The sequence below is a fragment of the Ostrea edulis genome, chromosome 5, assembly GCF_947568905.1.
Source record: "Ostrea edulis chromosome 5, xbOstEdul1.1, whole genome shotgun sequence".
Classification (NCBI taxonomy): domain Eukaryota; kingdom Metazoa; phylum Mollusca; class Bivalvia; order Ostreida; family Ostreidae; genus Ostrea; species Ostrea edulis.
Genome location: NC_079168.1, coordinates 51,263,718 through 51,288,949, shown reverse-complemented (window position 1 = coordinate 51,288,949; position 25,232 = coordinate 51,263,718). Strand labels below are relative to the sequence as shown.

At 35.7% G+C, this 25,232-nt stretch overlaps 1 protein-coding gene across 2 annotated transcripts; it reads left to right on the top strand.

The window, feature by feature from the left end:
• The first annotated feature begins 588 nt into the window (after positions 1-588).
• Positions 589-18,194, top strand: LOC125652210 (uncharacterized). Of its 2 annotated transcripts, none has more exons than XM_048881236.2 (4): positions 589-989; positions 3,263-3,448; positions 12,831-12,998; positions 17,196-18,194. In XM_048881236.2, the coding sequence occupies exons 1-4, from the start codon at positions 668-670 to the stop codon at positions 17,684-17,686; spliced, it is 1,167 nt and encodes a 388-aa protein (XP_048737193.2). In that variant the 5' UTR covers positions 589-667; the 3' UTR covers positions 17,687-18,194. The 2 variants fall into 2 exon arrangements, with proteins under 2 accessions (XP_048737193.2, XP_048737191.2); XM_048881234.2 differs by having other exon boundaries at positions 12,831-13,052.
• Positions 18,195-25,232: the final 7,038 nt, after the last annotated feature.

Below are 25,232 nucleotides of genomic sequence, written 5' to 3'. Positions count from 1 at the left end.
CAACAAGTACATGTACATAAAAGTTAGAGGCAAGCTCAAATCCAAGCCCCGGGTCAGCTCAGTATATTTCGTTACGCTACAACTCCATTATTCGGAAAGTAGTCCCGGAGAATTGACACTGTATGGAGTTTGGCTCAAATCTACAGTATATAGTGAAAAAAGAGACCTTGACCTTTGACCTTTTGACCTCAAAATGAATAGGAACCTTCCTCTTTTGGATGTGATCATGTTATATATATAAGTCTCACAAAGATGTACTAAAAAGTATGAAAGTTAGAGACCGGACAAGCTAATTGTGGACGCCGCCCGCCCGCCTGGACACCCGTCCTTCGCCAGTTTAAAAGCCGAGATTTGCTACGCAACTCGGCTAAAAACCAACAAGGTTCCTCAGTGAAGAACATCTTGATGTGAACATTTCAAGAATTTCAAAATATTTTTTTGGTTTTTTTGTTGGTTGAAATAAAAAAAAATGTAAGTGTAAGGAACGATAATTCTGAGTAGAGGTTTTTGATTAATACTGTGATTATTCTACCATATAAGACTTGTATTAATTAATTTGAAACTCGAATAACTATTGAAGCAACTAATGAATAAATTACTCGGAATTTCTTGTGTGAATTCTACGAATTACAAGAGAGACAGCCGAGGACACCGATAGTTGAACAAAATGGCGGTGTCCGAAGCGATATTTGATGGGTTGAAAAATGTCGAAAAGGACATTCTAAGATTTGCGATGCTTAAGATTGAACATTGCAATGCAAATTATAGTATTGATTTTTCGGACGCCCAGTTGATGTTCAAGGTTATTAAAGATGAATCACATGATAAACCTAAGAAAATATTGAGTGTCCGCTTCGATACATTGTTTAAGGATGGGGTTAAATTGCTTAATAGTGCTTTCGAAAATTCTTATCATAGAAAGTTTGAAACAATGAAGTCTTACGAAAAGACTGCAGTTCAGCTCCTCGACGATTTCTTCAAAAATCTAGGTGAGTGGGAAACATACAGTGGAGCCCCGATAATCCCGGAAGCCATTAATTCGGACGCTTCGCCTGCCCAGATGATTTTTCTGGAAAACGGATTTATTTTTAGGTCTCACACTACCAGGATATGAAGGAAAATTAATCTGGGGCCAGTTGAACGAAAGTTAATTAACTTTAACTGACAGTTAACGCTATATGAATGTTCAAGTCAATGTCAAATCAACTGTCGGTTAAAGTTGACTAACCTTCGTGCATCTTGGTCCAGAGGCCCATTTTTTTTTTTTTTTTCAGATTTTATTACAATGGTAATCAATTTTCAAAAATAATGTATATATGCTTCTTGAAAGTACACATATAAAAGATTTTAAAGGTCCATGATGACATCTGCTGCTAGCCTGGAGATGGGTTGAAATACACTCGAGCACCTACCATCCTGGAAGTAAAAAATCAACAACAATGATGCAAATTGTGTTGACCCATTTTCAACCCCTTGTATTCCCCAACATTTTTTTTTTTACAGTATAATGACAGATTTCAACTTTAAGCAAAAATCCTAACATTTCCAAGAAGGCCAAATTTGAAATAGGGTTCTAGATTCCTTTTCAAGATATTTTTCATAAAAAATGCAGCATGCTCTTTTCAACTTACCATTTAAAGTGAAAGTAGAATTGCCCACCTAGAAGTGAAACTCTCGTACATCTCACAGTCACAGTTTCGAATCCCATAAAAAGGCACTTGATCAATGTAGAATGGTCACCTCCCTATATTAATACAGTTATCAACAACAATGAAACTACATATATTTAAATTCTATAAAATACTCTTTTAACATATTTACATTTAACCCTTGTCACATAAGCTTCATGATATCAATTTGTCAGGTATATTGAGACCTTTCACATTATTTTGCATTGTTAACCCAGAAATTTGTGTCCCGGATCTGGACGGTCATTTGTTAAAATGTAATAAAGGTATATGTGCTGTATTAATCAGTATGTTGTTCGATGTGAAATCTAGACCACCAAATTTTTGTCAGTATGATAAACTATGAAAAATAATATGATTTGACAAATTATATACGGGTAGTAAAGGGGCATGGACATGATTTGAGCTGAAAATGTTCAATTTCTGTTTTTCCATTTTTTATGTTTGCAATGCTAAACTAAGGTATTTCTAATAGTCAGCAAAACTTTGAATGTCTGACAGTTGTCGAGTTACAAGAGAGATATAGAGCTCACAATTCTTAATATGGAAACCAAGACTCGTTTCATGTTTTTGTTTACTTAGGTTAAATATACTTGTAAAAGTTTTGTTTAAAGCAGATTTTTCAAATTACAAGCTAATTCTGAACACAATTAAACAGTTTTTAGTGTTTGTTACATCTTATTTTGTTTTAAACATGATATTTTCTATTAAGCAATCTAGACGTAAACAAAACGTGGCATGAGCCTTGTTAACATAACAAAGAATTGTGAGTACTGTGTCTTTTAAAACTTGTAATTCAAGAACTGATGTTCAAATTTTTGCTGACTATTAGAAATACCTTAGTTTAGCATTGGAAACGTTAAGAATGGAAAAAAGAATAATACGAAATTAAGATAATTGAAGATATCTTTATTAATTGAAGATATCATCAATTCATTTGATGCGTGCAACAATTGAAAAAAGGCATAAGAATTATAGGTTCAATCTTATATTTGATTGTTGATTCTTCAAATAATACATCTTAGTAACAATAAAAATGATAAAATTAGTATGTTGCGGTATTAATAGAATTTTTATCATTTAGCACATATATATCAATGTCAGAAAATTGCAATTTTCCTTAAACAACATTATCAAAATTTTACAAATATTTGTTAAAACGATATAATAGTATTCATAACAATTTCATGAAACTGTTTCTTAAAAAAAATATACAAAATGTTTGTGAAAAAAAGGAAATCTATCGCATTGTGGACTTTAAAGGATTCAATGAAAACAGAGTTATTGCCCTTGGATTCAATATTTTCAAACATATAATTGATTATCGATATATAACTTAGACTTTTGAAAATTTTATGGTTAACAAGATTTTTTATATTAACTATTGAAAAAGACTCCCAACAAAATTTATGTTCCTGTCTTGCATAAATCTTAATAAATCATTGGCTATGCAAAATCTTATGACGTCACAGGATGGTGGAACTACGTTAAACAATTTTATGTCATGACAAAAAAATTAAGTAATATTCAGATTTACCAAAATATTTACAATTTTTTCCATGTTCAAATTTCAGATCATTATGGAGAGAATCTCAAAAAAGTGTTTGCAAAGAACCCAGTTTCAGAGACAGACATAGCAATAGCTTTGGCTGAACATCTCTTGGGAAGACTTGCACCAGGATGTACATACATCGTAAAAGAAAAAGGAAAATGTAAATGTGGATGTGGAGTAGAGCCAAAGTTTGGAAGTACCGGCATTGGTATGTACATGTTTCATTTCACCTAAGATGAAAACTCAATTGAGTTTTATTACAGAGCTATCTGTTGATCCATTTGTATAGTTTTACATTTTCAACTTCTTGAAAACCACTGGACCAGTTTCAACCAAACTTGCCACAAAGCATCTTTGGGGAAAGGGTATTTAAATTTATTTAAATGAAGAGCATTACCCTCTTTCAAGAGGAGGTGAATAAGAATTGGTGAAAATATGGTGGGTCAGAAAAGATGAAACTTATGTGAAAGCTTACTGATATGATAGTGTAATAGGAGATCAAAGTTTTACTTAGGATTGTGATAAGGTGAAAATAACGAATACTGATCCATCTCATAAGTCTAATAAAGAATTCAAAATTAAGAGTAGGGCTAACACGAACCCCTGGGCAAACCAGAGGTGGAATCAGGTGGTGGGGAGGAGCAAGCAATCCCTGTTGACCAATCAGATCTGTTGTGTGCACTTTTTAGCTCACCTTAGCCGAAGGCTCAAGTAAGTTTTTATGATCAAAATTTGTCTGTCGTCTGTCGGCGTAAACTTTTCACATTTTCTTCTTTTTCTCCAAAACTACTGGGCCAATTTCAACCAAACTTGGCAAAAAGCATCCTTGGGTGAAGAGCTTTCAAGTTTTTTCAAATGAAGGGCCATGCCCCTTCATAGGGGAGATAATAAAAAAAAATGCAAAAATAGGGTGGGGTCATTTAAAAATCTTTTTCTCAAGAACCACTAAGCCAGAAAAGCTGAAATTTACATGAAACGTTCCTGACATAGTGCAGATTCAAGTTTGTTAAAATCATGGCCCCTGGGGGTTGGATGGGGCCACAATAGGGGATAAAAGTTTTACATACAAATATATAGGGAAAATCTTTAAAAATCTTCTTCTCAAGAACCACTGAGCCAGAAAAGCTGAGCTTTACATGAAATCTTCCTGACATAGTGCAGATTCAAGTTTGTTAAAATCATGGCCCCCAGAGGTATGACGGGGCCACAATAGGGGATCAAAGTTTTACATGCTAATATATAGGGAAAATCTTTAGATATGGGCCATGGTGACCGAGGTGACTGATGTGGCCCATGGGCCTCTTGTTCTTGATCAGGTAAGTAGAGCAATTTTAGTCAAAGTCGGTATGTAAGGAACTGTCTAACAATTGTATGAAACATGTCAGACAACATTTGGATAGCGACTGTTTGTATTTGCAAATTCTATGGTCGTTATAACGATCTAGTTTGCCAATTTAACCTATCATTGGGTCAAATGCTGATGACGTGTTTCATACCGATTGTTAGGCCTTCATGGCACACTGATTTTTAGTACAAATTACTCTGTTTACCTGATCAAGACATAGGACTCACGGCAGATTTGACCGGTCGACAGGGGGTGCTTACTCCTCCTAGGCACCTGATCTCACCTCTGGTATGTCCAGGAGTCTGTGTTGGCCAAACTCTTTATTCTATATTCCTTGTGGGAGTTGTGAGATTGATCACTGTTCGTTATCTTCACCTTTCGTTATACACAAAACTGCTCTTGTGTATTGAATCAGTTGAGAGATTTAAACACCATATGCAGGTGATAATGGAATATTGCTACATAAATATGGGAAGTTGATGATGGAGAAGCTGAAGTTATCCTGTTTGTCATAAACATGAGTTGACAGTATGCCATTAACATCTATATTCAATACAATGGCATCATTGCATACCATTGCCATTATGTACAATCCTCTCCCATCTGGGGTGAGCTATATGCAGACTCTGGACCATGGCTTGAAACGGTGATACAACGGAAACTACCAGAAATGGGGAAATTCAATGGGATAATTAAAATGTAGTTTCCTATTATCATTATTATTAGTCTCTGACAGGTTTGTAAAACTGAAGGGGACTACAGGTTTTTTCTCCTTCTGTCCCTCTGTCATTCTGTCTGACCCATTGGTTTTCCAGACTTATTTAGCCAAGTTGCGTAGCAAATCTCGGCTTTTAAATTGACGAAGGATGGGCGTCCAGTCGAGCGGGCAGCGTCCACAATTAGCTTGTCCGATCTCTAATTTTCATACTACTAGGGGCATCTTTGTGAAACTTACATAACATGATCACATTCAAAAGAGGAAGGTTCCTATTTATTTTAAGGTCAAAGGTTAAGGTCTTTTTTTCACTATATACTGTAGATTTGAGCTTGCCTCTAACTTTTATACAAGTACTTGCTGGTGCATGTTTATCAGATTTCAAATCCTGATGACATTCAAGATTCATGTTGCTTTTGAAATCCAAAGGCCAAAGGTCATTATCACACTAAATACCTATTGCGGCCATTCAAAGCTTCATACTTATAAATTATATTAAATACGTGCATGTTTTTACTTCGTGAATGCAAGCGTGCATAATTTTCCAAAATACAACTCGGCCATACGTATCTTTGATGCATTTTAGCGATTTTTTGGGCTTATACTTGCAAGGATTCATTTGAAACATGCAGTATAGTTTCAGAGTGGCAAACTACAGATCAGGTCTCATTAACAGCTATGAAAGAAATGAATTTTTACATTGTTATGTTTTTACATTCATTGGGATCTGGATCATGTCGCGATAGATAGGTAAAAAAGTATGACATCTGAGTAGAGACAGTAAACGAAACTTGGTTGCTAACTATGTAAATTATCACTTAATTAATTTAACATTTCAAGCTCATTAATCGCAAAAGGAACATATCTGATTCAATGAAAATATATATATCAAATCTGTTAATTGATCACGCAATTATTTTGTAGTCGGTGAGGGAAGTCTGATCAGTCAGCAGGTGGCATTACTAGATTTACAACATTCCTGCAATCCGACTGAAATTACGGTTATTTGAAATCAGCGTTAGAACAGTTGATAGTAAGTAGTATTACCCCGGTAGGTGCAGAAGTCCTTTTAAAGGGACTAGTTCACGTTTGTTGAAAATTTTTTTTTTTCATTTTTAATGTTGAACATTAAAATTGATAGCTCATTTAATGTTAACAACCAAAATTTGGACCGTGTGAATGCAAGGATAAGAGCAATATTTTAGCTCTGATTCTGTGTTATGTAAAGAAAGACTCGAGTCTTTTTATGTAAACAAACAAACCAGTGAAACGTTAAATTTTGTAATATAAACCATTTTCATTTTGTTGACAAATTTTAACTTTTAAATGACACATTTTACCTAAAGAATACTTGAAATGTGATATATATAACAAACTTGGATCGATATCCATTTATTTTGAAAACTTCGTAAACAATAACACACCCCAATCTTTGTTTACAAAGCAAATAATAAACTTTCTATAATGAGCTTTTGTCATAATATAAAACCTTAATGTTTTTGTGAAACCTTTAAAACACATTAAACAGTAGATTTTGATTATTAAAAGTGAAAAACAAATTTTGGGGAAAAATCGTGAATCAGTCCCTTTAAGTAATGCACCAGTTTCGAGATGAGAGCTCTTCTGTGTAAGAGGTGCATTTAGTGGAACTTTGAATGCATAAATGGGAAAGAGTGGACCGACAGTCAGTGAGAAAGATGGTAGAATATATTAAAAGCGGCTTCTTTTTGAATATGTAAATGTAGGATAATACAAAATACCATAGAAAGAAATGTTTTGCCAAAGTGGAATCATAAAAACAATATCATATGTGCAGGTAATATCCTGGATATGATATGTACTAGCAACAAAATAATGTGATGTAATAAGAATTCCATGCATTGATTAATTACTCCCTGAATACTTATCAATTTAATACTTAGTTTGTGTATCAGTCGAATTCAGGTGATGAAATTACGTATGAGAAACTTGCAGAGCACATTCACTGATACGGGGATAAATATTTATGCTACTCTTGCATGTATACAAGTTGTTTCATGCCTTACTATAGACAATGAGTTCTCCAAAGGGAAATAACTCGTATCTTGGAACCGGCATATCAAAATGTATGTATGAATGTTAAATTGGTGTGATGTTTTGTGTTACATATGCACAATTATTTTCTCCACATACTATAGTTTTCAAACCCAAATTTTTAAGATATATAACATTTAGGATATAGGCTACATGATTATGAATTGAATTTAAAAATATAAATTCTGAATAAGACATCTTTGATAAAAAAAACTTGTGTCAACTGTACGAACAACGGAACATCAAACTAATTCGATACTGGTAAACATGGTGTCTTGTTACCAATATTTTAGGTCACAGTTCAAGGTCAAACAACATTGAATGTACATTCTTTCGAATTACATCCGTCAGTAAATGGGACACTGGTAGGGGACATGTATTGCTTATGCAATACTCTCAGAGTGCTTGTTTTTATTGTAAGATGTATATTTAAAGATTTATTTCACAGAAGAATTCTGATCTATCACCCCCATTACCTGTAATATCATGTTATTATCACTTATGTTGTCACACCTGTTTAACCCGATACACAGGTCACTCTCCATGGCTCAAACTTTGATCTCTTGAAGTTCTTGATCTCTTGAAGTGAAATTTGGTTCCTATAGAACATGTTTCATTGCTTTAATTTCACTCTTGATCATTTAAAGTGGTGGTAGTGAATTTACACACCTGCACTCAAGCGTGTAATTATTTCTGCTTACACCTTTCCTAGAATGCCTGGGACTAGTTTGGCTGTGTTAATCAGGTGTTTATTTAAGTGACATATTGTCTGTGCCTCCTTGTGGGGTGGATAGTAAATCGTTTCATCAGTCGATTTAACCCTCCCTCTCTGCATTATTTTTGTTATATAATTCGACTCAATAACCTTCTTTATGGCTTGTTTGGACAACGAGATGATAATTTTTAAAACACGATTTAGAGACATGGCAAGGAAACATCGTTATTTTTTAAAATGTGTGCTTTGTGTAATGTGACTGAAAATTGTGGTGTCAGATTGTACTCTGTGTAGTTAGTGACTGCAAAACTTCATTTATATGTACCAGAAATCTGACTTGTAACTGCACATGTATCTCTATCTTAAAATGAGAAAAGATCAAATGAATACATGAACTTTGAAAAATCTTTTGATCTATGCAAGATAAAGTTCTGTGTTGAACTACCTAAAAATATTGACAAGAGAAGACTTCTTAAACAGAAAAAGCATAATGCAAGATCAGAACGAGTAACAGCTAAATACAGTAAAGAATACTCTGAATGCAATAAAGAGACCAAAAGAAAGTTAAGGAAAGATAAAAGGGAATACTTTGAAGCAAAAGCAAGCAAGGCAGAAGAGGTAGCAAAAAAAGGTCAACAAGGAGAAATTTTCAAAATCACAAGAGAATTATCTGGGAAATATAACAGCGTAAGCTCATCACAAAAGATAAAAATGGAAGTAAGATAACCTTAGATGAAAAACAACTAGAGAGATGGGCAGAACACTTTAGTGAAGTTCTTAATAGACCAATGCCCTCAGCCTTCCCAGACATAGACGAAGCTATTGGTGACACATTAGAAACATTCAAAACATTCCAAGCAAATCTTGAACCACCAACCAAAGATGAAATATTAAAAGCAATAAAAAGTCTGAAGAACAACAAGTCATCAGGTATCGACAACATCAGTGCAGAAATGCTAAAAGCAGATCCGAAACCAATAGCTGATAAACTTTACGAACTTTTTAATAAGATATGGGCCAACGAAGTACTACCTGCGGACTGGTTAAAGGGTCTTATTGTAAAGCTTCCAAAGAAAGGGGATAAAACAGAATGTACAAACTGGCGTGGTGTTACCCTGTTGTCTGTGCCAAGCAAAATATTCTGCAAAATCATCTGTAGGAGACTCAGCGATGCCATAATTGATATCATCAGGAAAGAACAGGCTGGATTTCGACCAGGTGTAGACTGTATCGACCATATATTTACATTAAGAAATATCATAGAACAGTGTATTGAGTGGAACAGCAAAATACACATAAATTTCATTGACTTTGAAAAGGCTTTTGACAGCATACACAGAGAGAGCCTTTGGAAGATACTCAAAACGTATGGATTACCAGAAAAATTCATTAACATCATCAAAAGTTTTTACAACAACTTCTCATGCAGTGTCATACATAACAACACACTGACAAACTGGTTTAATATAACAAGTGGAGTACGCCAGGGATGCATTATGTCACCTATGCTTTTCTTAATTGCAATCGATTGGGTTATGAGAAGAACTGTTGGGAACAAATGCAGAGGAATAAGATGGACACTGACATCTATACTAGAAGACATAGATTTTGCTGACGACATCGCATTAATATCATCTACTGTTGACCATCTTCAAAAGAAAACAAACGAACTGAATATGAATGCTAACAAGATCGGCCTTAAAATAAACAAGAAGAAAACAAAGACCATGCAGTTTGTTCCTGCACCACCACAAATAAAATTAGAAAATGAGAACTTGGAAGAAGTAAATGAGTTTACGTACCTTGGAAGCACAATTAGCAAAAACAATACAACAGAAGAAGACATCACCAGCAGATTACAAAAGGCAAAAGCTTCCTTTCACCAACTTAATAAAATATGGAGGACTAGCAACATTAGCGAAAAGACCAAAATCAGACTATACCAGAGCAATGTCCTATCAGTCTTGCTATATGGTGCAGAATGTTGGAGACTAACGCAAAAAGATAATCAAAGGCTGTCCGGATTCCACACAAAATGTCTAAGGAAAATATGCAAGATTTACTGGCCCAGGAAAATATCAAACAAAGATCTGTATAAAAGAACAGGGCAGAAAGATCTAATCACAATGATTAAACAAAGACAGTTTAGATGGCTTGGTCATGTCATCAGAAAAGGAAACGGATCCATTACAAAAACAGCACTTAAATGGACTCCAGCAGAAGGAAAGAGAAGCAGAGGAAGACCTTGAGAGACATGGAGAAGGACTATAGAAAGTGATATAAAGAAGATGGGAAAAACCTGGAAGGAAGTAGAAAAGATGGCTATGGACAGAAACAAATGGAGGGGTCTGGTATCAGCCTTATGTGCCACCGGGCACGAAGAGGATAGGTAGGTAGGACCTAAAAATATGAAGGACGTGTAAAAATAATCGCTAGGATTTTGTAGATCATATGCACTCCGGTTGCTATTGAATCTTAGCCAATTATGATCTTAGCTTTCATTTCCGGATTTGACTCAACCTTTGATCTCTTGAACTCTTGATAATTCGAAGTTTTATCAAGGTCCTTTGAACTTCGAGTTATCGAGAGTCACATATATATATATTTTTATTTTTTCCAATTCATTAAATTGTTGATTAAATTTTCCCAATTCCCCAAAAATGTCAACTCCTAAAACAGGCTGATAAATCCCTGCTTTCTTATATAATTATGGTCAACACCATGAAGCTGAAAGATTAATTACATGATTATAAAGTATCTGCAGTCTGTGATGGTAAATGGGAGCTTTTCAGTTATAAAAAAAATGTTTAAAATGAGAGTTATTTCAGATTTAAACATCAGTTCGATTACAAATAAAAGGTGTTAAACTACAAATTGCAGTGTGGCCAGAACATAAAGTCTTGTAACTCTTGTCCGTATGTCTCACTCTCTGCATTTTTGAATTTGACTTTAGACATATATATATATATATAGCAATGATACTACCCCAACCGACTAGAATTGTTTTAAAAATACTGAGTACTTCTATATAATAACAAAGTCATCATTAAAGCATGCCAATGTTGTGTGGATTCAAGCTGGTAGAATTATAACCCCTTGAGACTAGGTAGGGGCCACAATATGGAGTCAAAACTACATTGGAATAAAGAGGTGGAAAAATCTTCCTCTGACTAACAGCGGGGCCAAGATGACTCAGGCTCATGGGCCTCTTGTTTTAAAATATGTGTTCATGCTCCAAGTCATTTTCCAGAGTTTCCATTAATGCAAATCTCATTGTAATTTAGACATAAAAACTACTTTTTACTCCCAAAAACACGTGATGGGTCACCATGTCGCAGAAAAAAATACCAAGATAAATTTAAAGTTCTTACATCAGGTTGTTAGATTTTAGATTAAATGCCGATGAATTGAGAAAATGATCCCATAGGATGCACATATGGTCTCAGTGTAAATGATAATGGTAACTGTAGCTCTCTGAAAAAATATTGGGAGAGATCTGATCTGAGGTACAGTTCTGCAGCTATGATAATGGCAGCACCAAATACACAAAAGGACCCTTCAGTAACCACTGGCTCAGCAAATTTGCCCTGGCCTGGAGGTTATACATGTATAACTTTTTTGAGCTCATTTCATACTCAAACTCAATGCCCTAAATCGTACTCATACTCAAAAGTGAAGGTTATGAAACTTTTATAAAATTTATTCTCATACTCAAATGGAGTACATGCTCAAGATTTTTCGAGTATGTTTCAGAGCTTGGTTAGAGTTGTACTCAAAATAAATATGGCTGGGTTTGAGTATGAGCACGATAAAAGTTTTATAACCTCTAGGCCTGGTAATTATTCAACAAAGTCACAGACTCTGTGAATAGTAAATACTGCACTGTCAGTAAAAGTCTAATGTTTCTAATATTGATCAGATGTACGTGATGATGTATAAATGTGACATAGAGACATATGATGTGATGACCAGTAACCTGTAGAAACTTTAAAATAAGTAAATAAATTATGATGGTATTCATTTCATATGCATTGAACCAATGTGTATACCATTACTGACAATTCACTGAGCAGTCAAGGGAAATTCAGTTGCGTAATTTATTTGGGCTACATTCTGTATAAAACATTTAGATAATCTTCAGTTTTATTCAGCATTATTTGTAATTAACCTGACCACTAATCTCGTTTGAGATTTGGCTGGGCTGAATATTTGGACTGATACCTTCACTGGAAGGTGTCAGTCCAAATATCCAGCTTAGCCGAATCTCAGCCGAGATATTTGACCACTTGAATACCTTTTATCCAGCCTGTCACACTTCACTGCGCCACTCTTAAAGTACAGGTGAGATTACCAGTGGGTGTTATTATTGAGGTAAAACCCTATAAAATTCAACCATTTGTTTGTGAAAATCAGTGTCATGTGGCAATATGTGAGTTGGCATTATAATGGGGGTGTTAACATAGGGGAAAATCTGTTCTTTAGGATTTTCAGGCAATAAACAGGGTTGACATTATAACTGGAAGGGGGTGAATATCCTCTCTACTGTTTTTAAATAAAAGGCTTTCATATTTTGTGTATAGATTCCTTATGGCAAGACCTTACATTTTTGATCTTGTGACATTGTATTATGGTTATGTTGTGACCCTATGGGGCTAGATAGGGGCCACCATATGGGGTAAAAAAAAATTCATGGGAATAAAGATTGCAAACCATCATGGGCCTCCTGTTTATTTTTACTTCAGGTCATGGAGCTGTTTGGCATGGAGACATTGACATCATTTTCTCATCTCATCATGGACTACCATTGTCAGATATAGCTGTGAAAACTGTCAATAAATGTGAACCAGATGTGCATGAAGATGAAGAGGAAGCAGAAACCTCAACTCCACGGAAAAAGAGAAAAAGAGAAGGTAGCAAAAAGACAATTACACCATGTGGTCAAGATTATAAGATTTTTAACTTAGGTGACCTGAATCATGCAGTCTTACTGTCATGCATTGTCTTTACTGAAACTATACTGAAATACAGGTGACTCTTGATAACTTGAAGTTCAAGGGACCTTGATAAAACTTCTGCAAAAGTGTTTTCCCCAAGAAAATTTTTAATACATGGGGGATTTTGTTGAATCAATGGCATATGGTGCAGCACACCTTGGTTGAGTTACTTGTATAAAAAAAAATATATATATGTAATATGAATTACAAATGCATATTTCACTTAATTTTTATGCTCCCCGAAAGCTTTCAGCGGATAATATAGTCACTGTTGTGTCTGTCTGTCCTTCCAAGCTCATATCACCAAAACCTTTCATCAGAAATTGATCACAAATGTTCCTTGAGACAAGGGCTTGTGGACCAAGGTCTTTCAAGGTCATTTTATAAAGGTCAAGATCATTCAGAACATATTTATAAAAGTTCCTTATTTCAACAGATTTTAATATAAACCTTTCATCAGAAATGGATCATAATTTATCACAAATATTTCTTGGGACAGGGGACTTTTAGACCAAGGTCATTTTGGGAAGGTCAAGGTCAATCAGAACACACACACACACACACAGATATATATATATATATATATATATTATACACACAAGCACTGAAAAGGCCACGACACTGTTGGTTATAAAAAGCTAAAATTTTCGATGCGATCCGCGTCTTTATCAAGAGACATATATTACATAAACAAATAACACGCAAAAACGACAAGTATCGATAAACTACATTGGTGACAAGAGTGATACACTGTTGTACTGAGTGATAAAAATGGTGGTGGTTTCGTTGTAAAGCATGTTTACTGACTATGGTTTAGAGAGTTTGTACCATGGTCAGGTCGGGATGAAAATAGAATTATTATTGAAAATTACAGAAATCAGATAAATTTAGAGGGAAAACTTACAAAACAATGTGATTATGGAATAAAAGGGTGGGAAGATAATGATATGGAGTGATTAAGTTCAAAACAATATTAGGTAGTCCGTACCATTGATGATTCGGATATGGTAAACAGCGAAAAATAATGATATTCCAGAAGAACACGATTAAACAACAAACAAGGTCAATCAAAAGACACAGATTTCAGACAAAGGTCACTCAAGTTCAACCTTCACTTCAACAATATTTCAACAGTTATTGATCTTTTGGACCAAAGTATCTCAAAGTCAGTTTATAAAGGTCAAGGTCAATCAGAACATATGTACCTTATTTATAACAAAAACTTTTCTTATTTCAAAAGTTTTTCATCAGCTATTGATCATATATCACACAAATAAGTAACAGGCAAATGACTTTTAGACAAAAGTTACTTAAGGTCATTTTGTAAAGGTGAAGGTCACTCAACATATACCTTATATATTAAAAAAACACTTTAATTTCAACAGTATTTCATTTGTCATATGAAGTTGTTCATGGCTTAGATACAGGGCAGGACCAAACTTGGTTCATAGCATTTATAGTGTTTACGTACATCTCCTTTAATGCTATTAATACTAAATTGAAACTTAATGGATATATAGAAAGAGCAGGTAGTCTTTTACCAAAAGAGTCAATTTGATGATCCCAAGGATAGGGGTTTAGGTATCAGGGTTATTATTATAATTATTGTCCTCCACTGCAACGCAGAAGGGGACATAGAAATACCAGTGTCCGTGCGTCTGTGCGTCCGTCCGTCCCACTTCACTTTGTGGACGCAACTCCTCCGAAACCGCTCAAAAAATTTTGTTCATATTAAGTAGGATTGTTAGTCACAATGTAGTTGATCATATTTCGTTGCCATTTTGATTCGACAATTTTGACAGGAGTTATGGAACTTTGTTGAATTTGTACATGCTACACTATAGGAACACTTTGTGGACGCAACTCCTCCGAAACCGCTCAATGGATTTTATTCATATTTTGTTGGATTGTTAGTCACCATGTGTAGTTGATCATATTATGCCGGAATTTTGATTCGACAATTTTGACAGGAGTTATTGGACTTTGTTGAATTTGTTCATGCTACACTATAGGAACACTTTGTGGACGCAACTCCTCCGAAACCGCTCAATGGATTTTGTTCATATTTTGTGGGATTGTTAGTCACCATGTGTAGTTGATCATATTATGCTACCATTTTGATTCGACAAATTTTATAGGAGTTATTGGACTTTGTTGAATTTGTACATAGTACACTATAGGAACACTTTGTGGACGCAACTCCTCCGAAACCGCTCTATGGATTTCATTCAAATTTTGTAGGATTGTTAGTCACCATATGTAGTTGATCATATTGCGTCGTCATTTTGATTCAACAATTTTTACAGAAGTTATGAAACTTTGTTGAATTTGTATATGCTACACTATAGAAACACTTTGTGGACGCAACTCCTCCGAAACCGCTTACCGGATTTCATTCAAATTTTGTAGGATTGTTAGTCACCATATGTAGTTGATCGTATTCCGCCGCCATTTTGATTCGACAAATTTTACAGGAGTTATGGGACTTTTGTGCTTCAACTTTTTTTGCGGCGGTGGGGGACATGGCTACGTGTAGCAATCTTGTATTATTATAGTGATTACTGTATTTATCATTTGAAAGACTTCTTTAATATTTGCTGATACTGTATAAAAATTAAATGCATATTTAGGAGAAGCAGAAAGGAATGTACCAAATTTGTGAATTCTGCAACTCATAGTTCTAAGTCTAGGGCATGTTCAAAAATCTTTTATCAGTATGGGCTCTTTCAGATGCATTTAAGTCTTGTTAGCTCACCTGAGCTGAAAGCTCAAGTGAGTTTTTCTGATCACATGTTGTCTGTCCGTCTGTAGACTTTTCACATTTTCTACTTCTTCTCCAGAACCACTTGTCCAATTTCAACCAAACTTGGCAAGAAGCATCCTTGAGTGAAGGGCTTTCAAGTTTGTTCAAATGAAGGGCCATGCCCACTTCAAAGGGGAGATAATCACAAAAATAGGGTGGAGTCATTTAAAAATCTTCTCAAGAACCACTGGGCCAGAAGAACTGACATTTACCTTTAAGCTTCCTGACATAGTGCAGAATCAAGTTTGTTCAAATCATGGCCCCCGGGGTAAGGTTGGGCCACAATAGGGGATCAAAGTTTTACCTACAAATATATTGGGGAAAATCTTTAAAATCTTTAAAAATGAAAGCTTCCTGACATAGGTCAGATTTGAATTTGTTCAAATCATGACCCTGGAGGGTAAGACGGGGGCCATAAATCCATAATAGGGGATCAAAGTTTTACATTCAAAGATATAGAGACAATCTTTGAAAATCATCTTCTGAAGAACCACATGAAAGCTTCTTGACATAGTGCAGATTCAAGGTTGATCAAATTGTGACCCCCGGGGGTAGGATGGGGCCACAATAAGGGATCAAAGTTTAACATATAAAGATCATTTTTACATATTTTACATACAAATATATAGAGAAAATCTTTTAAAATCTTCCTCTCAAGAACCACTGGGCTAGGAAAGTACAAAATTACATGAAAGCTTCCTGGCATAGTGCAGGTTCAAGTTTGTTAAAATCATGACCCCTGGGGGTAGGAATCAAAGTTTTACATGCAAATATATAGGGAAAATCTTTGAAAATCTTCTCAAGAACCACTGGGCCATAAGAACTGAAATTTACATGAAAGCTTCCTTACATAGTACAGATTCAAGTTTGTTCAAATCATGACCACTGGGGGTAGGATGGGCCCACAATATGGGATCAAAGTTTTATATACAAGTAGATAGAGAAAATCTTTAAAAATCTTCTTCTTAAGAAACATTGGGTCATAGAAGTTTACATTTACATGAAAGCTTCCTGACATAGTGCAGATTCAAGTTTGTAAAAATTATGGCCCCTGGGGATAGGTTGGGGCCACAATAGAGATCAAAGTTTATATACGAACATATAGGGGAAAATCTTTAAATATGGGCCAAGGTGACTCAGGTGAGCAATGTGGCCCATGGGCCTCTTGTTTTTATTTGTTACAGCCAGATGAGCAATTCCGGATCCTGGGAGCATCTTATATTACCAAATGTGGCCATATTATTTGGTAGACTTTACAATCAAAAGATTATAATTGCAGCATGTTAATCTTATTATTCTTATCATTTTAGGTGATTTGGAGGAAACTGATATATCGCCTGGTGAAAAATCTGCTACTGAAGTGAAATATTCAACAAGTGGTGCACTAGATCAGACATTAGCACAAACAATGGTCTTTTCACTACTCCAAAAGCAGAAGCATCCTAATCTTAAAAATTTTCTCATTCCAAATATTCTGATTTCTCCAGAGGAGATTCAAATATTAGTGTATGATGCAGAATATGACGTGCTGCTCTGCAGTAACATAATTGAATTGTTTGACCCCTCTGAACTGTGTTTGAATCCAGAAACGCTGATCATACTTTGGATGGTTCTTCATTATCGGATGTTCTGTACTGGGCTTCCTCCATTGCTGCATAAATATAGATCACATTTTAAAGATCTCACAGAGGCAACATGGGACATATATTCAAAATCACTGAAATGTGGTGTTTCTGGCTTTCCAGTGATTGAAAAGCCAGACTTTCATACTTATCTTACTTTTGCCAAAGAAATATGTTAATTAATAATGTCCAAATGAAGATAACATGTTTAATTCCTGAACTGAAATCAAGTGAGCTTTGTCTTATGTCTGTTGTTGGCAGCATTGGTATTGTCATATTTTTCTTCACAATTTTATTTTCTCCAGAACCATTGGACCAAATCCTATCCTTGGGTTAAGAGCTCTCAAATTTGTTCAAATGAAAGTCCAATCTCCTTTTCAAGGGGGGATAATAAAAAAGTAATGAAAATACCGGTAGGAAGGATTTTCTTTTTAAATCTTCTTTTGATTCACCATAACCAAAAACCTTTATTAGCAATCATTTAATCTTCAACAAACTTTTAGAGCAAACTGCATATTACACATTAGTATGTTTTGACAATTTGCTTGCACAGAAAATCTTTATTGTAGTTCATATTCAAAACACCTAACTCTGCCAACTCTTGGTCAACCCTTGTGTCTGAGACTGGTATCTGAAACTAATGTAAAAATGACATTCAATAAAAAATATGCAATGCCTTACCACAAATAGTTTTCCTGTTGATCTGTTTTTCAAAGGTGTTCAAGGTGGTTTTTTCACTTGATATATGAAATTTGGAAAGTTGATCATCACTCCTGCTGTGACATCATTTCCCAAAAGGCTTTGTTTCATTGATACATACATACATACACACACACGCACACACACACACACACACAGATATATATATATATATAAACGTGATCGTGTACCCCTGTACATGGATTCTACCAACCCACTAGATCGCCAGGCGTGGATAGGAAGACTTCGCTCTCAACAGACAGACAGGCCACACGCTCGACACGAGGATTAATACATGGCCTGTATAATCAAAACTGGTTGATGTTGATGATGATATATATTTGTATGTCTTTAAAAAATATATTTTTTAAGCTCTAGTGTTTACATTGTTTTTGACTGGTCCATGGATTTCTTGCTTGCAAGTCCTTTTGCAGGTAGAAAAATTTACCATTTCACATCTAAATGTACCATGAAACATTTGAATCAGTCAACTATTTTGTACATTAGGCAAGGTCATGGTCTTAAAGATTAAGAAGTTATTAAAATGGCTCTATCCGTCCATCTGGCTGTCTGTCCAAGGTAATGTTTTCTGGACTTTTTACCGTAATGGATGCATGTAGAGTGTTGAAATTTGGTCCCTTGGGGTAAGGTTTGGGCCACAATAGGGGATCAAAGTTTTAGATGTCAATGTATAGAGGAAATCTTTAACAATCTTCTTCTCAAGAATCACTGGGCCAGAAGAGCTGAAATTTTTATGAAAGCTTCCTGACAGAGTTCAGATTCAAGTTTGTTCAAAACACGGTCACCCGGGGTAGGATGGGGCCACAATAGGGAATGAAAGTTTTAGGGGAAATCTTTTAAAATCTTTATTTCAAGAACCACTGGGCCAGAAAAGTTCAAATTTACATGAAAGCTTGCTGACATAGAGTAGATCCAAGTCTGTGTAATTCATTTTGTATATAGATTTTTTAGGTCACCTGAGTAAACCCAGGTGACCTATTGCAATTGGTTGTTGTGCGTTAACAATGAACATTTTTAAGTTCTTCTTGATAACTACTTGTCCAATTCTTTCCAAATTTGATATGAAACATCTTTGGGACAAGGGGGACATAAAATGTAAATTTCAGGACTCCAGCACTCCTGGGGCCTTAGGGGCGGGGCAAAAACTGCCCAAAATTGAAAATTTTTCAAAAATCTTCTTAAGAACCGCACATGAGTAAGAAAAATTAAATGCATGGTGACATAGAGCAGGGAAGCCTCTACCAAAATTGTCAATTTTATGATCCCCGGGGTACGGGTTCTGACCCCGGGGCGGGGCCAAACTTGGTATATAGTGTTTATATGTAAAACACTTAAATAACATCTTCTTTAGTGCTGCGGTGGCGAGAGGTTAGAGCGTTCGCCCCGCATGTGGTAGGCCGGGGTTCGAATCCCGGCCGCGACAGACCAAAGTCGTTAAAACGGGTAGTGACAGTTCCATCGCCAAACGCTCGGCATCAGATGTGAATGTCACGGGTCCTTGGAGATGACCTTAAAATCGGATGTCCCGTGTCACAGAAGGTAAAGAACCCTACTGCTTAATGGCCGTAAGCGCCGAGCAAAGGCCTAAATTTGAAGCCCTTCACCTGTCTTGGTGACATCTCCATATGAGTGAAAAATTCTCGAGCGAGACGTTAAGCAAGATACAATCAATCAATCTTTAGTGCTACTGATACTAATTGTTTAGAAAGAGCAGGTAGTCCTTTACCAAAATTGTAAATTTGATGATCCAGGGGTAGGGTTTTTTGTATCAGGGTGGGGCCAATTTTTTTTTTTTTAAATTTGGCATGAAGCATCTTTGGAACAAGGGGGACATAAATTGTAAATTTCAGGATTCCTACACCCCTGGGACTTAAAGAGGCATAGCAAAAACTGCTCAAAATTGACCAATTTTCAAAAATCTTCTCTAGAACCTCGCATGTTTAAGAGAAACTAAATGCATTAAAACAGGAAGGCTTTTACCAAAATTGTAAATTTCATGATCCCCGGGGTAGGGGTTCTGGTGGGGCCAAACTTAGTATATAGTGTTTATGTGTAAGTTTGCTGATACACATGTACTGTATAAAATCTAAATGCATACTAAGGAATAGCAGAAAATACAGAAGCCGATAGGTGCCAGGGTATAGAATTAATATTTATTTAACTGGCGGCCGTCACTTAATTTAACTGGCGGCCGCCACTTATTATCTGGCAGCCACCATATAAATTAACTGGCGGCCGCCACTTATTATCTGGCGGCCGACACTTAATTTATGTGGCGGCCGCCACTTAATTTAACTGGCGGCTGCCACTTATTATTTGGCGACCGCCACTTATTAACTGGCGGCCGCCACTTATTATCTGGCGGCCGCCACTTAATTTATATGCCGGACGCCACTCAATTTAAGTCATTTATATGGCTGTCACCAGTTATTCAATTCGTCTCTTTCTCTATCTCTCTCTCAAAATGAAAGGGGTGCAATCCCTCCCCAATGCTTAGTAATATGTATGTGATATAGGCCTATGTATACAATTAAGAGCATTAAATTATTGTTTTTCGATTGTACTGTTAAATACGTAGAATCACGGGGCTGACCCTTCATTTTTTGACAATGTTCAATTTCTATTATTTTCACATGCAAACTAAATTATCTTCACATGTGAAATGAGATTAATTGGCGGATTGGCCCCCATCCCACTCTTTTGATGGTAGTAATGAATGGTAAAAATGTAATAATGAATGAACTGATCAATTGAAGGATGAACGGAGCCTCCTCCCTACAATTTAGGAGTACGAAGTTTGGACAAAAGAGACAATTTAGATTCCTTTTTTGCTTGTCAACAATTGTAGAATCCAATTTCTCCTCCGACTGTCCCTATATATGACGGATCGCAATGAAAAACCTTATTACAAAGCTACAAATCAACTCCTCTCTCTTTCTCTCAAAGTGAAAGGGGTGCAATCCCTGTAAACTCCCTCTCCAATACTTACTCATTTATATAATTATGATATACAATTAAGAGCATTGCTGTGGTAATGAATGAACTGATGAATTGAATGACGAACGGAGCCACCTCCAATTTAGGAGTACGAAGTTTGGGCAATAGAGACATTTTTAGGTTATTTGTTGAACTCTGGCGGCCGCCACTTATTATTTGGCGGCCGCCAGTTCATTTATGTGGCGGTCGCCAGTTAATTAAACTGGCGGCCGCTAGTTTATTTATGTGGCGGCCGCCAGTTAATTTGACTGGCGGCCACCATATAAATTAACTGGTGGCCGCCACATAAATTAATGGCGGCCGCCACTTAATTTATATGGCGGCCGCCACTCAATTTAAACGATTTATATGGCGGTCGCCAGTTATTCAACTCCTTTCTCTCTATCTCTCTCAAAATGAAAGGGGTGCAATCCCTCCCCAATACTTAGTAATATGTATGTGATATACGATTAAGGGCATTAAATTATTGTTTTTCGATTGTGCTGTTAATTTACAGAGTTATATAAATGTTTACGACATCAAGTGTCGACAGATTCACGCAAGAGCAAATCTTCATGTGTACAATGTACTTTTAATATACCGACGTAATAGGCACGGGGCCGACCCTCCACATTTTTAACAGCGTTCAATTTCTGTTATTTTCACATGCGAACTAAGTTATTTTCACATGTGAAATAAGATTGATTGGCGGATTGGCCCCCACCCCACTCTTTTGGTGGAAGTAACGAATGGTAAAAATGTAATAATGAATAAACTGATAAATTGAAGGACGAACAGAGCCCCCTCCCTCCAATTTAGGAGTACGAAGTTTAGGTTCTTTTTCTATTTGTCAACAATTGTAGAAAGCAACCCCCCCCCCCGACTGTCCCTACACTTTGAAAAACGGTGATAAGTGTTTACGTAAAATTCTAAACCTTTCCAAAAATAATCCCTCAGCAATATGAATTAAATTGTTTTTTAAATTGGCAGCCGCCATGTATAAAGTAAGTGGCGGCCGCCAGTTAAATGAATATGAATTCTATACCCTGGTACCTTGTATCTAAAAAGCAAATTAAGACTTTGAAATTATTTGGCTTTCAAATAAGTATGACGTATAATTCAAATTATTCACATCGTTCCGTTTCGCAAATACTAATATCCGCACGGATATTGGTACGTTGTGGACCAGAACCAAATTGTTAGAATGTCAACAACAGTTTTCCGTCCTGCAGTTAATGATCGTCTTAATTGTCAGTGTAAAACTGCCTGCGTTAATTCAATATTACATTGAACATATTTTTTTAATTGCATTTTCTTGATACCACTAGTATCAAGAATATTATTGAATCATGTTAAATTTTAAACCTTTCTAAAAAAAAAAAAAAAGGTACCCAAACGTTTATTTAAAAATTCTACATTTTTGTTGTTGTTTAGAACGGGGTTGGAAGAGAAACAAGAAGTTCACTTTCTTGTTGATATTATCCAAACTAATCTGTGTTAATATTGGATAGGTTACATTGTACTCCAATCATGTTCCAGTTCATGCTCAAGCTCTTATCCTTGGATTATTTTACTGTTCCGTTAGCAGGTGGTATCTCGTTATTTTTTAAAGGGGGGTACATGTTTAGGTATTCGTAGAGTAGAAGAGTAACTTATAGATAGAACTTCGTCTTAATTTCACTTTGTTTCGTTCCGTTCCACTTAATACTAATATCCACACGGATATTGGTATTTCACGGAACGGAACGGAACCAAAACATTTTCCTGGCAAAGCGCGACAACTCTATACAACTAGTACTTCACCGATCCGTTAAGTGCAAAGAGGGGTTATAATAAACTAATTATAGTCCTATTATCTTTCATAAATTCATCTATTGGTACCCCATAACTGGTTCCGTTCCATTTCGGTCTACAAGGTACAACCACCACGTTTTATTTATTAACAATAATCATTTTCATTCACATGTTGATTCGATATATCCCAGTGAGACACCACAGAGTCTGTCACATCTGCTCTATAGTTAGATATTTTATTGGACATAGATGTCAAACGACAAACTAACAACTCAACTTTATGATAAACAGGATGACTTCAGCTTCTCCATCGTCAACTTCCCATATTTATGTAGCATTATTCCATGATCACCTGCAGATATGTCTATGTATCTCAACTGATTCGATACGCAAGAACATGTTCTGCGTATGATCAGTTTTTAAATCAAAGCAGGCTACTGACAAATAAGTTTATGTTACAGGGGTTTCAACCGTCTCGTTTAAAGTCAGCATTTCGTAAATTCTATAATCGCTCTAACGATCTAATTTACCAGTACAACCTCTCGTTGGATCAAATGCTGTTTGACGTGTTTCATACCAGGCTGTTCTTTACATTGATTTTAACTACGGGTTACTCCGTTTACCTGATCAAGACATAGGGGTCACGGCGGATGAGACCGGTCGACAGAGGATGCTTGCTCCTCCTAGGCACCCGATTCGACATTTGGTGTGCCCAGGGGTCCGTGTTTGTCCTATTCTTAAATTTTGTTTTCTTTACAGTAGTTATGAGATTGATCACTGTTCATTATCTTCATCTGTTCATCTTCAATTCTGAATGATTGTGCGCATTAACTGAATTGTTGATGTTATTGATTATTCAGCTGAATTCATGCACGCAATAAATGAATTGCTTGCTCTAATCAAATGAATTAATATAATGATATCAACAATTAAATTGATGGGCGCTATCACTAAATTGAAGACAGTAATAATTCAAGGTGGCTTCACCCTCATGTGACTTTACAATATGAATGGTTCAAATATTGATGGTTCAAACTATCCACTACATAAATGTACAGAAGTACATTGTATACATGTCAACAACCGAAAATCACAGCATTATAAAAATACACCATGTAGGGTCTTGACGATGGCTAATAACAACCTCATCTTTGAAGAGTCCACAAGAAGAGTATCAAGGCATGTAGGCAAGGAAGGGGACCCCTAGGAATATTATTTCCCACCCTTAGTTTGGGGCTGTAGGGATACCACCTGGGGCCTCCCAAGGGTGGGGCCCCTTTTCAGACCTTCCTTATAATTGAATATTAGGTGATGCAAGAAGACAAAGCTGATAGACGGATAGAAAACAACAATATCAAACATATAGAACGCTTAAAGGGACCGGTTCACGATTTTTGAACAAAATATTTTTTATTTTTGATGTGAAACATTAAAAATATAACTCATTTAATGTTGTCAGACAATATTTTGACCTACTGAATGCAAGAATAAAAGCAATATTTTAGCCTTAAATCTGTATTATGAAAACAAAGACTCGAGTCTTTTTATGTAAACAAACAAACCAGTGAAATATAAATTTTGTAGTATAAAGCATCTTAATTTTGCATAATCACAAATTTTAACTTTTAGATGACACATTTTACCCGAAGAATGCTTGAAATGTGAAAGATATGATAAACTTAGATCGATATCCATTTCTTCTGAAAATTTCGTAAACAATAACATACCGCAATCTTTGTTTACAAAACAAATAATGAACTCTCTAAAATGAGCTTCTGTGATAATGTATAACCTTAATTTTTATGTGAAATTATTTGAACACATTAGAAGTAGACTCTGGTCATTAAAAGTGAAAAACAAAATTTTGGGAAAAATCGTGAGTCATTCCCTTTAAAAGGGTCACATAGGGCATAAGGTACAATTGAACTCATCTGAAATTCCTAATTTAACATCATGTAGGGTCATACTGAAGGCTAGTAACAATTACTTAATCTTTGAAAAGTCTGATAAAAGAGTATGTAGGCAAGGAAGGGGACTCATACGGCTATCATTTTCGACCCTCAGTTCGGGGTTGTAGGGATACCACCTGGGGCCTTCCAAAAGTTGGGGACACTTTTAAGACTAATAATTGACTATAGAGTGTTGGAATAAAACAAAATTGATATACGACCAGAGAGCAATGAAAGCAAACCTATAGAACCCTAAAAGGGGTAATATATCCCATGGGGATCCGAG

Excerpts from the sequence above, each read along its gene's own strand:
- LOC125652210 (XM_048881234.2), top strand. The coding sequence starts at position 668 with ATGGCGGTGTCCGAAGCGATATTTGATGGGTTGAAAAATGTCGAAAAG. Across the intron at positions 3,449-12,830 it reads GTTTGGAAGTACCGGCATTG|GTCATGGAGCTGTTTGGCAT; the intron begins GTATGTACATGT and ends TTTTTACTTCAG. Across the intron at positions 13,053-17,195 it reads TTATAAGATTTTTAACTTAG|GTGATTTGGAGGAAACTGAT; the intron begins GTGACCTGAATC and ends TTATCATTTTAG.